This window comes from Mesoplodon densirostris, chromosome 8, assembly GCF_025265405.1.
Source record: "Mesoplodon densirostris isolate mMesDen1 chromosome 8, mMesDen1 primary haplotype, whole genome shotgun sequence".
NCBI classification, from domain to species: Eukaryota; Metazoa; Chordata; class Mammalia; order Artiodactyla; family Ziphiidae; genus Mesoplodon; species Mesoplodon densirostris.
In genome coordinates, this window is record NC_082668.1 from 12,227,612 (window position 1) to 12,242,622 (window position 15,011).

Genomic DNA, 15,011 nt, shown 5'->3' on the forward strand with positions numbered 1-15,011 from the left:
CTACTACGTAGCTAGATCCATAGGGGTGTCAACTGATACTCAAACACAGTGTATGCCAGCCTAATGCACTTTCCTTTTAGATTCCCTATCTCAGTACTACTGGGGAAGAAAGAACTGTATGTTGCATTTTAGATGAATATGCCAGAAGCACCCTAGCACAAAATGTAAGCAGACGCAAGAAGAGAACTGAAAGTAGGACGGGAGTTCCCTGCATCTAAGGAATTCTGTCCTGCGTGGAACACAGGCAGATCTTATAGTCAGTCCCTGTAATGAGAGTGACAAGTGGCCATTCTCCTTCAGACAAAGTGTTAACAGTCTGTGCTAATTAGCAACTGATAATTAGCAATTTCAGTGGTTATACAGTCTATGTTCTCACATACTTCACTGCTTCCCTTTCTCTGCCATCCCTGACTGCATGAAGCTCCCCATCTTTCCTTTCATACAAGCTAAGAAACGGTCAACAGTAGTGCTAGAGAGGCAGCATGAGAGCTGGGAGCAGCGATTCTCAAAGTGTGCTCCATGGGCCACTGGAGGTCCCAGAGGCCCTTCCAGCAGTTCATGAAGTCAGAACTATTTTCATAATTATACTGAGGCATCATGTGCCCTTTTCCACGTGTTGATGTTTGCACTAGTGGTCTAAAAGCAATGGTGGGTCCAACTGCTTGTGCTTTGGCCGCTTGAATCAAATGAATCAAGGCGGTGACTCCAAACAGTACCAGTAGCCGCTGTATTTTTCACAGTCACACATGCACATTTAAAAAGAAAAAAGAGGGTTTCCCTGGTGGCGCGGTGGTTGAGAGTCCGCCTGCCGATGCAGGGGACACGGGTTCGTGCCCCGGTCCGGGAAGATCCCACATGCCGCAGAGCGGCTGGGCCCGTGAGCCATGGCCGCTGAGCCTGCGCGTCCGGAGCCTGTGCTCCACAATCGGAGAGGCCACGACAGTGAAAGGCCCGCGTACCGCAAAAAAAAAAAAAAAAGAAAGTTCTACTTAAGAATACCTTGATAAACAGTAAAATTTTAATGTTTAAAATATCAATAGTAGTATACATCTTTTTCATATGCTATATACAAAATGGAAATTTGCATAAAGCACCTCAACTCCATATCCAAGTGAGATGCTTGTCTCCAGACGAAGCACTAGTGTGCTTGTTTGAGCTGTGAGATGAACTATCCACTTTTCGAGGACCCTCCCCCGCCATGCCTGCTTGAAAGAAAAACTGACAGACCATGGTTAAATAAATGGAAAATGGCACACGTTTTCTCAAAAATGAACAATGTGAGTGAGCCTTCAGAAAAAAACAAGTAGTGATATTTATTGTCAATGATAAAATTTGAGCTTTAAGGTGAAAATTAGAATTTCGGAATCACCTCCCCACTGTGCCACCTTGGGAGCAGGGTCACTTCTTTAAACACAACCACCTACCAGGGCCCCAGGACATGCAGGGAAAGTAAAAGACCATGTGAGGCAAAGATGTCACTGAAACAAGGGACACACGAGAACTGTAAAAGCAAAAGCTCCAGCAAAGGAGTGCGATTACTTCACTCTGCTGGTCAAGTCCATACCTCTCACAGTGCTGAACGAACAGCTGGCTGTTTGGAGTGGCTTCCCTCCATAAAACTCCCTAACTGGGGAAATTACTAATTCTGTGGCTTTCATAAAACACAGAGGTCCACCAAATGTTTGCTTGGCAGGTTTTTTTTTCTCCCAAAGGGCAGCTCATTAAGTCCCTCGATAAAGCAGGCTTTGTTGTAAAGATTTACAGTGTTTTCCCAATGAAAACTCTAATTGACAACCACCAGGGGAATAACAATGCAGAGCAGAGAAAGCCCTGGTTTCCCCCATTCTTCCAAGATTCATCTCAAGATGCATGCCCCTCTTAGGTTTCCTGGACCAGTGTTCAGCTCCGTCTTTAATGGACACATGCATAAGTAGATGCCTGGATATCAGAAGTTTATCATTCAAAGTAGTCAAATCTTAAAAACCAAAAGATTTATTAGTCTTTCAAACTTCAAAGGAAATTCCATTTAATTCCCAAGCTCAGAATATCAGGTCCCTCCACGCAGAATAAGCATATTACATAAAAATGCAACCATCCCTTATCTATGGAAAGGGGGGGACCCTAAAAAAATAAAATGCATGATGGAGTCTTCAGAAATAGTTGCATGAGACTATTAAAGGCACTGCTGTTCAATGGATTCATTATAGAATAAAAGTTCAAGTACCAGAGAGAGTGATTTTCATATGAATGTTGGGTGTTGCCCTCACACACAAGAGTCTCTGGTCTACACAGAGAACCGAGTCACATCAAGCAAGTCAGGGAGCTGTGAGTGACAAGGTATAGAGAGGGCTGTTCAGATAAGGGACAGACATTACTGGACCCTTTTTCAAAGAAAACTTTGAAGATTTTGTTAGGCTTTCTTCGTGGAACTGTCACAAGATAACAATACAGTTGCAAATGAGTGGTGTTCAGTGGCCACATCACTGCCTTTTACAGACCAGCTGGCAATGGCTGCCCATGATGGGAAATTAGCATTAAAGAAGGACTCGAGGTTACTGGGCTGACACACAGCGCAAGGAGAATACTCTCAAATAAAGTACGACACCCAACGCGGTCACACACACCGAAAGCTGAGAAAAAAAGCTCCTGTCTGAAAAGAACAGCAGCAAAAAAATATCCTCCTTACTTCTTTCTGAATCTTCCTGAATCTCTCCCTTCTCCAAACAGCATCCAGGTCCCCGAAGTAAAAATAAATGAGCAAACCATGGGCTTCCAGGTGCATTATACAGATTAAGAGAAGTGCAGCTGGTGGAAGAGGTGGGAAAATAACACAATTCACTCTCTTTTTTCTGAACAGAAAGTAGAGAAAAGAACCAAAGTGGAAAAGCACGTCCCACCTCACCCCCGTCCCCCCACCCCGAGAACACCCAGACCAGGAGTCCAGAGGCCTGAATCCTAACTAGTCTAGTGTCTACCACGACACTGCTTGATGAGTCCCTAAACCTTCTCAATTTCCTTGTCCTCATCCGTAAAGGAAATTCGCAGACATCAGTGATTCCCAAACTGTGTTCCCTGGAGCTCTAGGGTTCTGCGGAGGTGCCTCTTAAGGCAGCCAGTGACACAGGGGTAAGGCAAAGGGAGTGGAGCCCTGTGCTTCCTCTCCACCCAAAACAGTTCAGAGTTGACCCGTTTTCTATATCAAAATTGTGAGTAAAGTCTTTTGTTTAAAGGTTCTACCACCAAGAAAATTCACAACTAAAATGGCTTAAAAGCATTGGACCAACATACCTTTTGATTTCGTATCTTTCTAATTATGTGGTTTCTATGTACCTCTTTGGATTATTGTTATTAGAATTAATTAATTGACAGGCTGGTTAATATTAATCCCCAAATCTGTGTCTCAGGTTCAACTTAAAAGATGAGGAAATGGAAACTCAGATAAGACAAATACATCAAAATCACTCAGCTCAGTAGCTGACGAGATTCAAACACAGGAATATCTGACATTAAAACCATTAAGCTGGATTCTGTCCTTTTAGTTAAAGAACAAACTTCACTGTAAAAGACAATTGATTACCTCATTATGACTATAATTCTTTCTCTACGGAACATCAAGTTCTTCATTTGTATTCTCTAAGAGTAAACACTTACCCTGGCGAGATGAAATGAATGGCCAAAAGTTCTGCCCAACAAGCAAATTTGCTGGGTACAGGAAAGCCCAAAACGTTGACAAAGCCTCCAGGGCAATAATGGTTGTTAAGAACTTTCAAAGCAAACAAAACTCCTAAAAGAGGATAAAGAGCATACAAACATCAACAATCCCAATGTGGAAATGATTAACATTTACAAAGAAAACTAACTGAAAGTGAAAATGATTATTCCATTACATCCAACTTTTTGCTTCGAAACATACTCTATTCCTTCCAACAAGTCAACCCAGCATTCGGTAGAAAGACAGTCTTCAAGGCAATGATTCCTTTGATGTTTCTTAACATGGAAATTCATACTGACTTTGAGTATGCTACTAAATATACAACACATAAAATGGGAATAAGACACCCACAATGGTGCAATACTAAATGCCACTGAATTGTAAACTTCAAAATCATTCATTTTATGTGATTTTTAACTCAATTTTAAAAATATCCTTAACGTGTATTTTTCTAACTCCTATGGAAAGACATATTGAAGGCAGGGCTTATTTCCTTTCTTCTCACACAATCAGATGCATGAGGATGCACCTTGGAGGGAAGGGGTAAGGACGGCAGGGAAAATAGAGGGAAGGGTTTGATCTCCTTTGGTTTCAGGATTATTTCCCTCCTACCCTTCACATGCTAATTTTCAGAATACCTATTTTAAGTCCTGATGGCAATTTAGTCCTATGAGAAAAATGTAAAAAAAGAACTAGTGAGGGGGACCGTGAGAGGCAATGAAATACGTGTTTTTGTTTTGTTTTGTTTTGTTTTTTTGCGGTATGCAGGCCTCTCACTGTTGTGGCCTCTCCTGTTGCGGAGCACAGGCTCCAGACACGCAGGCTCAGCAGCCATGGCTCACGGGCCCAGCCGCTCCGCGGCATGTGGGATCTTCCCGGACTGGGGCAGGAACCCATGTCCCCTGCATCGGCAGGTGGACTCTCAACCACTGCGCCACCAGGGAAGCCCAATACGTGTTTAAAGTCATGAAGACGGGGTTCAAATCCCAGCTCCATCACTTATGAGGTGTGTAACCTTGAGCAAGTTACCTGACTTCTCTGGGCCTTAGCTTCCTCATCTACAAAATCAAGACAAGGCTACCTCCCTAAGGACCTGTTACATTAATTAAACAGCATGAATTATGTATAAAGACTATCAGGGCTCTGAAAACACAGTGAGCATGCCATTGTAGGGTGTGGTGCATTTATTTTAATGGCGTTATTGAGATGCATACCCATCTTTTTAGAGAACTCCCACAGTGCACCAGTGCCTCTCTCCCTCGTCCCACCATAATGAAGCCAGTGCATATTTCCAGAACCATGTCTCCTACAAAAACTACCTTTGGGCAGACCCTAGTCTCAACCGTCCAAGAGTGAATGATGCGGCATAATGGGAAATAGCAAAATCTATGTCTCTCCTGTGCTCCAATCAGCCTATTCACCAAAATCCAAGCCCCAGCAGTGCTTAGCCACTCAGAATTCAGTTCCCTCACTAACTGGGGCCCCTGCTTCAAAAAATGACAACAGCTGGACCTCCCTAACTGTTCTCATGTGGGCTACCTTAGAAACGCATCTGCCTTACCTGAGAAACCTACAGCACAGTTCCTTCTGAAGTCAGGTTCATCCATAAGTTCTGCCAGAGCAAATTCCAAGAACAGGTACACCACCCCAGTGAGTAGGGAGAACGTGGTGATGACGTAGGCAAACCATCGACTTCCTAGTCTTCTCTCCAGATGAATTCCTTTCCAGAGCATGGATGCCATATTGAAATACAAGTGCCAGTCATCCACGTGGTGAAGAGGGGAAAGCAGTAAGCGCTGCCAGTCGTTTTGCTGGTAACACTTCTCCACGCTAAGGCAGGAGCTAAGCAGCGGCTTCAGAGGATTCAAGAAGAACCAGATGTTGAGAGCCAAAGTTGCTAGGGTGACAGGTGGAATATTGTTGATCCCAACGTGGAAGATTTGAGAAAGGAGCAGAAGCAGCCCAATATTAATTCCTCTTGACCTCCGCTGCATGGTTAGGTATCAGGCCTGTGACGGGAAAATGTGGTCAGACGTGAGGAATCTGGGAAGATACGGAGGCAGCTGAGCCTAAGATGTAAAATAAAATGCACATGAAAATCCGTCAATTAAGAATTAGGACAGTGACAAGACGTGCTCACTTAAAGATGGGCTCACATTATGTATATCTCATCTCCCATCTAACAGAAGCATTATTTTCTGTGTCTTCCAGAGTAACGCCCAGGACACTGGCTGATGTCCCTCCTCATTTTACATCCTAAAGGAGAAATGTCATCCCAGATCCCAGTGGGCCAGTTAATGGATGGGTATGCTTTTTCTGACAAATATGCCATGAAAATGTAACTTGTCTTCCTTATAAACGAACTTATAATAACCTAACCAAAAAACATACAAAGATAGTGCACAAATATTTAATAATTATTTCTTCTCAGAATGCTGGAGAGAATTCTTCACTCCTTCACTTTTTTAAAGAAATATTCGATTTTGATATATTAAATAGAGTCTGCTCCAAACATTCTTCAACATTAGCAAGCAAGTCTTAAAATGCAAGCATATATTATCTTCTATTCCATATTGCCAGATGTCAACTGCTAGACTGCTTTATTTTCAGAAAAATTTCCACTTTTAAAAGTTACCTACTATGAACCAAATCCTGGATTAAAACACAGTCACTGTCTTTAAGGAGCTCATTTTCTACTAAGAAGTAAACCAACAACTGCCACACAATGTTCTAAATGCAGGGACAGAGGAAGCCCAGACCCAAGGCACACAACTCAGGCTGCGGTGGTCTTGAAGGGTAGATTGGATTTACCCACGAGGAAGAGTGCCATGCTCACGGGTCTACTTCTCCATGCCCTGCGCTGGCCTTGTGACCTGCTTTGGTTGACAGAATGAAAAGCAAGCAACACTAGTTCTGAATCTAGGCCTCAAGATGATTTGCAGGCTTCTGCTCTCTCTTGAAATCCTCCTAGGCAACCATGTGGACAAGTCCGGGCTGGCCTACTGGATGATGGAAGACACATGCTCTAGTCACCCTGATGGCCCTGGCCACTGACCAGCTAATGCCTCAGAAGCAAAGCGGTCTAGCTGACCAGCAGCTGACCACAAATGCATAAGTAAATCCAGCTGAGCCCAGACTAATTTGTTGACCCACAGAACAGTGAGCTAAATAAATGATATTTTAAATTAACTTCATCAAATGTTAGAGTGGTTTGTTATACAGCAAGTACTAACCAATACAGAAGGTATTTGCTTCAGTAAAGGTCTAGGTTATGCTTATGGGAAGAAGCTAGTAAACAAAGAGACACAGACTAAAGATGCAAGAGATAAAAAGAATCAAGTCCTTAGAGGGAATAGCCTTGTCCATCATAACAGGAAGGAAGAAGAATAATTTCAGGTGCAGATATGGGTAAATAGGCAGATTAGGGGACAGGATGCTGAAAAAGTTCTCATCTAATGGCTTTCTGATTTCCCTGTGGAGCTATCTGGGCTCCAATCAAATATATAAGGTTCTCATTCAGACAGCACATTGGAAAGCGCACGGGCTTTAGAGTAAAAAACGGCTAGATTCCTACTTACTAGCCCTGAGATCTACGGTAAATTACTTAAACTTCAATTTCTTCACTTTAAATTAGAAATAATACCTCCTTCTCAGGATTACTGTAACATGTCTGGAACAAAGTAGGTACTGAATAAATGGTAGCTACTTTTTTCATTACTATAAAGTAATCTCACTTAGGAGAAAAAGCCTTTGCAACGGTAGCATCCTAATAAGACACAAATGTACTCCCCATCCCTCTCTACACAGGGATTCTTACCAACTTCACACCCAAAAGAAACGCCCAAGAGAAAATTATATATACGTATGTGTTATGGGTGTACCCCTATTATTAGCACAACCCCAAGTTTCTTTATTGCCAGGGCTTATTTTTATAGCTTTGTAGCATTCTAATGAACTAGAGAATTTAATAAAATTTCAACTGAAACGCTCCCAGATAATTTTGGAGAAATAGTCTATATTTTTCACATTGATGTTCAGGTTGATTTTCAGATCTCCAACTACTGTGACATGTTTTCAATTCCCCTAGATAATTATATATATCAAACATCATTACCTGTAACAGGAGCAATGGAAAAATACGGGCCTGATCATTAAGTAACCAGCTTATAAGAAATCACAAAAGAAACCCTTCAATATCAGTACAGTGTCCTATTATGGCAGGCTATGCACAGCAGAAAACCAAAAATAATTATGTCTTTGCTTAAGAAAAAGTGCCCTCTCGATCGGAATCATTAGTGGTAGAGAGTATAAACAAAAGGACGGTGGAATTTCCCCGAGCTTATCACACACTGTGCACCCAGGCTCACATTAACTTGCTTGACTCCTGCCCAAACCCAAAGGCCCCTTTTTGCTCGCATCCCTTCTCACCTCTGGGCTCTATCTCTCCAGTGCTGATTGCTCCTTCTTCCCTGGGACTCTGTGCTCTCCTGCAGGTTCCTGCCTCCTCCCAACTCCTCTTCGTCTGCTTTTCAGTTTCGCTCTATTCTTATTCTACACTATTCTGCGTACACTTATGGAATTCCACTCTCATGGTTTCTATAATTCGTTTTATCAGGATGGTTCCCAAATTTATATTTTACAGCTTTGATTTCTCAGATTTCAGGGACATAACCTTGTAGGAAGAACATAGCCCACCTGATCTCTTGATTTCCCAAAACTGAATTAGCCCTCCTTCTTACAGAATGACTATTCAGCCATTCCTCGATCACTTAGTTTTTAAAATAAATATCAAGTGCCAAATGCATGCCAGTCCCTGTGCCAGGCATTAGAGGTACAGCAAAGACCCAAACACTTGCAATCCCGGCCCCTAAATGGCCCATTTCTATCATTTCTATTTGTTGAAGGAAATAAAAATACTGGCTGCAGAAAATCACAAGATGAATAAAATGATGTGGTATGCTTAATGTAAAGGCAGATAGAACCATAACCAATGTGAGAAGTGCATAATATATGTTGGGCTCTGTTTTCCAAAAGGCCACTAGACCATAGTTTTAAGTAGCGAAGATACATCGACACCATTTCAAACCAGCTCTATGGCCCAGTTTCCTTCCTAATAAGTAATCAAGTCAGCCATCCAAGGTGAGGGATGTAGCCTGTTTGTAACAAGATAACAGAAAATCTAACTGGTTCATGTGAAGATCCAATCTGTAACCTGACTTTGTGGGCCAGGCAGGCACACATCTTACTGTAAGATGAATATTGTTTCATCCTGCCCATAATTACATAGATATTTTTAGAGAGCTGAGCTGTAGCAGAGAGCATAGAGGCATGATTCATAAGCTGGAAACCAGTGCAATGTGTTTGGTTTTGAAAATGACTTGTTTATTCTAACCTGTACTCAGCCCATAACCAGTTACACCAGCACGAGGAAGAGTAGGCTGGTCCTTGCACTCCATCCCCACCCCCCGCCTTGTAAACATATCCTCCCCCTCACACTCAACATGCCCCAAACTGAACACTGGACAGTCCCGTCCAAGTCTAGCACTGCTCCCATGTGCCAGATCTCAGGACACAGAATCTCCAGCTACCCAGCTGTTCAGGTTGGAGATACAGACACCATCCTCGACACATGCTTCTCCCTCTTCACTCTGCTTCCCCCAAATCCCATCCACCACACTTGGCTAACTCTTCCAAACTATTTGTATCATCTATCTCTTTCTAGCTCTAGAGCCACTACTCTAGTCTAAGCCACCATTATAACTTGCTCTAGTCTAAGCCACCGTTGGCTTAGATGGATTGCCTGGATTACAACAAACTCTGCTTCTCCTCTTCTACCCAATAACCATTTTTCACTACTGCTCAGGGTAATTTTTATAAAACTAAAGTTAGATTCCCCTGCAGTAAGCCTTCAATGACTTATCATTACAGTTGGAATGAAGTCCAAACTCTTAACGGTAACTACACACTCGTGATTACCACTGTCCTGCCTACCCCTCTGGTCTCACCTCACATTGGTCTCTGCCTTGGTCACTATGATCCAACCACCCGGGTTGCTCCCACACCGGGAGCTCCACGATTATAGCATAAATGCTGAGGGCAGAACTATCTATTCTGATCACCACTGAATACCCAGAGCCTAGCATAGTGACTCGTATACAGTCAGTGCTTAATAAGTGTTTGTCCAATGACTCAGGATGAGCATGCTGAATATATCTACATTATAAAATAAACGAGACTGACTGAAAAGGTCTATGATACATTCATCATCCCTAAGTATTTTTCCTACAATTGCAGCAACCTTCCCCATAGCACTGTACATATTATTCCACTTATCATTTAGTTCCAGAAAAGTGTTGTAACATTTATCTCAACTTTACCGGAATAAACCTCTGATCCATTTAAAACGTATTAATAGGTTGCTTCGCCAGAACTATTTGATTAAAAAAACATGGCATTTAAACCCTGACCGGACAACTGTTTTGACTTCTACTTCCACAAGGGCTCTGTTGATAAGAGCTTCCACGGCGTTGTCACTCTGGTGTCAGTAGGTTCCATGAACACTACAAGGTTCACGGCAATTTACAAGTTTCAGTGTTACCTGCAGTGCAAGCCACAAGGATTAGAACTACCTAGAAGATCTGGCTGTCGGTTAAAATCTTTACCAAAGACTGCTCTTCTGAAAACGTGGAGAGAGCAAGTAAAAGAGAGGGAAGAGCAGGGTGATGAGAAAAAGAAAGAAACCAAACTTCTTGAAATTTGTATTGTAGTGGTTTGTTAAACAGTTACCTTGTCCTGGAAGTGCTCTGTTTATAAGGAAGAAAAAACAAAAAAAACATGGCATTTTAATTATGTAGTAATACATACCAGACAGTGCTATATCAAGGTTGTGACAGAGAGAAATGGAAGACCTCTTGAAATATGGATAGGAAAATTAGCCATATTTACTTTTAATGAGAAATTAAACAGGTTGTAATAAGGAAAACTAAGTGGCTAGAACAAACAAAAGAAACTGAATTCATAACTTGGGAAGCCAACGTGTCTCACGGAGTAAAGAAAGGAATTTTACCAAAAGGGAAAAGAAACTTACTATGATGATTTTCAGTTCTACTTACAAAGCAGGAAATATTTCATCATTATCATTTACCAGGGTGACATTATATATCAATTTTCAGTTTAAATGTTCAAGAAGAACTCAGGCCATTAAACTGCAAGAATATGTACCAGTTATAAATTATAGTCCCAGTCTGGCATCTGACAGTAACCAAATTAATTTCACATGAAAGAAAGAAACTACAGTCTTAATAGGGGTAATCGAACGCTTTTCTGAAAACAGCCTTCCAGGTCACTAAAAGTGCAACAAATCTTAAAATTATTCATTGAGATCCTTTAAAATTGTGTGAGATTTTTAGTTAAGAATCAAGAAAAGGTTTATCAATACTTATATGAGGTAGATTAATGATATGTCATTATTAGTATTTTCATGCCTTTGGAAAATTTCATTTACGTTCCATATATTTTAAGCATATTCTCTAAAAAAAAGAGAGAATCATAGAGGAGAATGTAGGTTTGTTCAAGTCACTTGGCAAGTATTTATCAGAGGCCTGCTATCACTCAGGTTGAATATTTTGCTAATGCCTGACTTTCCAGATGCTTAAGCATTGGTTTTTTTAAATTGAGATATAATTCACACACCATAAAACTCACTGTCTTAAACTACACAATTTGGTGGTTTTTGTATATTCACAAGGCTGCACAATCAGCACCACCATCTAATTCCAGAACATCTTCATTACCCCCAAATGAAACTCTCCCCACTTATCTCCCCATCCTGCCCAATGCCTGGCAACCACCAATCTACCTTTCATCTCAACGAATTTGCCTATTCTGAACATTTCATCTAAATGGAATCATACGATATGTGGCCTTTTGTGTCTGGCTTCTTTCACTGAATACTGTTTTCAAGGTTCATCCACATCGTAGGAAGTATCCATACTTAGTTCCTTTTTATGGTCCAATAATATTTTATTATATAGATATACCACACTGTGTTTTTATCCATTTATCAGTTGATAGACACTTGGGTTGTTCCCACTTTTTTGGCTATAATGAGTAATGCTGCTATGAATATTCATGTACAATTTCTTTGTAGAAACATATGTTTTCAGTTCTCTTGGACATATACCTAGGAATAGAATCGCTGGGTCATACAGTAACTCTATGCTTAACTTTGTGAGGAACTACTAAACTGTTTTCCAAATTTTTGTCCATTTTTCATTTCCTCCAGCAGTGTATGAGGGTTTCAATTTCTCCATACTCATATATACTCAACAATACTTGCTTTTATCCATCTTTTTTATTATAAACATCTTAATGGGTGTGAAGCGGTACTGATTTGCACTTCCCTAGTGACTAATGATGTTGAGCAAATGCTTAAATTTTCATTGCTTAAAATATAAATATGCATGTTCATAGGTACACGTAACCATACAGACAAACATGTCCCTTCTCGCAACCTCCCCACGCCATCCCCCTCCAAGAAATAGTTTAACAAGCTCTTCAGAAGAAAGCTTCAGAAAGAAAGATGAAACCATGAAGAAAGCACCCTGGTTAAACAGCCAGGATTTTAGCACTACCATCCCCTTGCACTGTGATGGGTTAAAAGTGAATGTGAATGTACTTCAGTAGCAGGGGCAGGGCTTAGGCCAACACATTTGACTCTAAACCCTGTAAAATCTTTTTGAAAGACGCAGAGGGTTAGTATGATTTATCGCTTCAAACAAAGCAAAAAAGCTACGGAAAAAGCAGATTGGATATGCTAAACATGAAAACTTCCTCTGCTTTTTAAATTACAAGAGCTGAACAACAAATTAGAACATCATAAATACCACATTGACTTGGGCAAAATATTCACAAAACAACTAGATGCATTTGTTTCTCTCTCTTACTGTTTTAGTACTGTCTACCTTCTTTAGGAGTGAAATGAACTGGATCATTTCTTCTCACTCCTGTAACTCTCTCAGGAATCTTTTCATTCATGGCTTTTTTAATCCAAACATAAGAGACTGTTTTCACCACCTGTTACTATAGGGCCAATAGATGAGAACGTTTTAGTCTAGCACAATAATAAAATCCTTTGTTCTTCCAATAACATATCTTAGCATAATTTTATTTTTCCTAAAAGGCATTAGCTTCCTTAGGCCCCAAGAAAACCCAATTACAAAATGCAGATTTTCAAGATATTTTTGAAAATAAGAAAATGGTACAGTATAATATGTATTTGCATTTAGTGGAAAACAAGAATTTACTAACTGAATGCTTGTGAAGTAATTTGTTCCTCTTTTCAAATATATGAATGCATTTCAAAGAGCTTACATAGCTTCAATGTGATCACAGTTGTTAAATGCAATACACAGTTATATCAATAACGTGAATTATACTTTTAAAACTTAGTATTTAAATATTAAATGTAATAGCAGATGGTCTGGCTTCACACCACTGCACCCTATTCAATTCACCAGAATGCATCATCTACCTGAGTTGATCAGTAAATGGGGAGCTCTGGAGGTCCAGTATGAAATCTGTGTCAGAGCACCATCTTCATTTAATGACAAGTTGCACATAAATGACAAATTTTTTCTGGCCATTGAAATCTGTTACATGGCTTCATGAGCTACATTAATGATAAAAATCAAAGAGAATCGGCATAGGATTCTGTTTTCTTATTTCACATTAAAGGCAGAGAGATACAAAGAAATGAGGTCAATCGAATGAAAACTGACTTCATGAATAAAAAATGAAAACTGAAATCAAATTATATTCAGAAGCTAATGGGAATCTAGTCCTCATGAATATTGTGACAACTCAGTAATTACATTCCAGTATCTATTCATGGAAATATCTACAACTTGGACTCTGTTCCAGAAGAAATTGGGAATTGAGAGCACTTCCCCCTTTGAAGGCTGCTGAGATCTCCATTTATACAATGGTTCTCCAACCTCACAGACGTCATCATCATAACCATATAAGAAATTGTCTTACCCAGCTAGAGACAACCGTTAAATTCTCTCTCAAATACCAATGGGCTAAATTTTTCTCATCTTAAGCCACCAGACCTAGCTTAAACACACAAGACCTAGCTTTTAACACACAGGAGCTCCTCCTTCCCTTTTTCCCCTCATATACCATCTCTCAAAATGAAAACAAATACAAAATTTCCCATACCTTAGTGGAACAATGGCCGACTGTCTTTTACAAGGCTTGTCTTAAGTATCAATGCCATCCACGTGGAAGGCAAAATACCTGACCTCTAGGGAGTTAGGATTTAAGACCACTAAAACAACCTAAGATGCTAAAGAATTTTCAAGACAAGTAAGCAGCCATCAATAAGGTCACATGTTATGTGGTGACAGACCTAACCAAAGGTCAGACCCTTATCACCTGACACATTTCCCCCAGTCTTACTTATATAACACCTGACTTGGTTTGCTTAAAATCCAATCTCATCATATTATCCCCAGCCCCAACCCACCATGCTTTCTTACCTAGATCAGCCTTCTGTACTTCATCATTGGAAGACTGAGTAGTATCACAGTGAACAGAACGGACTTCGAAGGCTTGGGTTCAAATCCTGGCTCAGCTGCTTGGAACTGTAGGACCTTGGGCAATTTCGTAATCAATGTAAGCTTACCTAAGTTTCCCCACTTATAAAACAGACACTACCAATAATAAGACAGGCCTCGTAGAGTTGTTGATGAGTTAGTATATGTAAAACACATAGAAAAATGCCTGAAACATAATAAGGACTTTATAGGTATTAACTGATATAAAATCATCATCTGATCAACTTCAAGCATTTCAGCCTATACTTTAGTCTTGTAATATTTATATACCTTTCCCAATAATAACTAATATTTATACAGTTATTTATAGTTTACAAAGTAGTTAAGTATACTTGCTTCATTTCACTTAATTTTCACAATCTGGTGAAGACAAAGTTAGTTCCATGTTACCTACTAGCTGGTCTACCCAGCACTTACCAAAAAAATCACTTTACTGTCCTTTTAGCCATTCTGAAGCCTGCTCTGTAGAGCTGTCCAGGTAAGAAGGAGCTCAGTGAAGACTTGAGACTTTCTGGGCATGTGAAATTTCTCTGTCCAAGGTGCTAAATAAGTGTGGCTATCTCCACAGATGGGCAGTCCCATGGGGCTCTCTCACCACCAGAGGTCACCAAAGTGAATTTCACATGCATCCCATAGCTTTTATTTTAAGTCTGACCATTCCAAACATAACCGCCCAATTT

The 15,011-nt window shown here is 40.4% G+C and overlaps 1 protein-coding gene across 5 annotated transcripts in view; it reads right to left on the reverse strand.

Annotated features, from left to right (window-relative positions):
* The window catches only part of RHBDD1 (rhomboid domain containing 1), a 118,758-nt gene that overhangs the window by 88,109 nt on the left and 15,638 nt on the right, over positions 1-15,011 (reverse strand). For 4 of the 5 annotated variants that reach the window (XM_060106351.1, XM_060106350.1, XM_060106348.1 and 1 more), the window contains exons 2-3: positions 5,274-5,781; positions 3,652-3,784 (exon numbers count right to left, since the gene is read on the reverse strand). In XM_060106351.1, the coding sequence (XP_059962334.1) occupies positions 3,652-3,784; positions 5,274-5,706 (566 nt within the window). In that variant the 5' untranslated portion in view covers positions 5,707-5,781. The remainder of the gene's footprint in view (positions 1-3,651; positions 3,785-5,273; positions 5,782-15,011) is intronic. The other variant, XM_060106349.1, reaches the window with a different exon arrangement.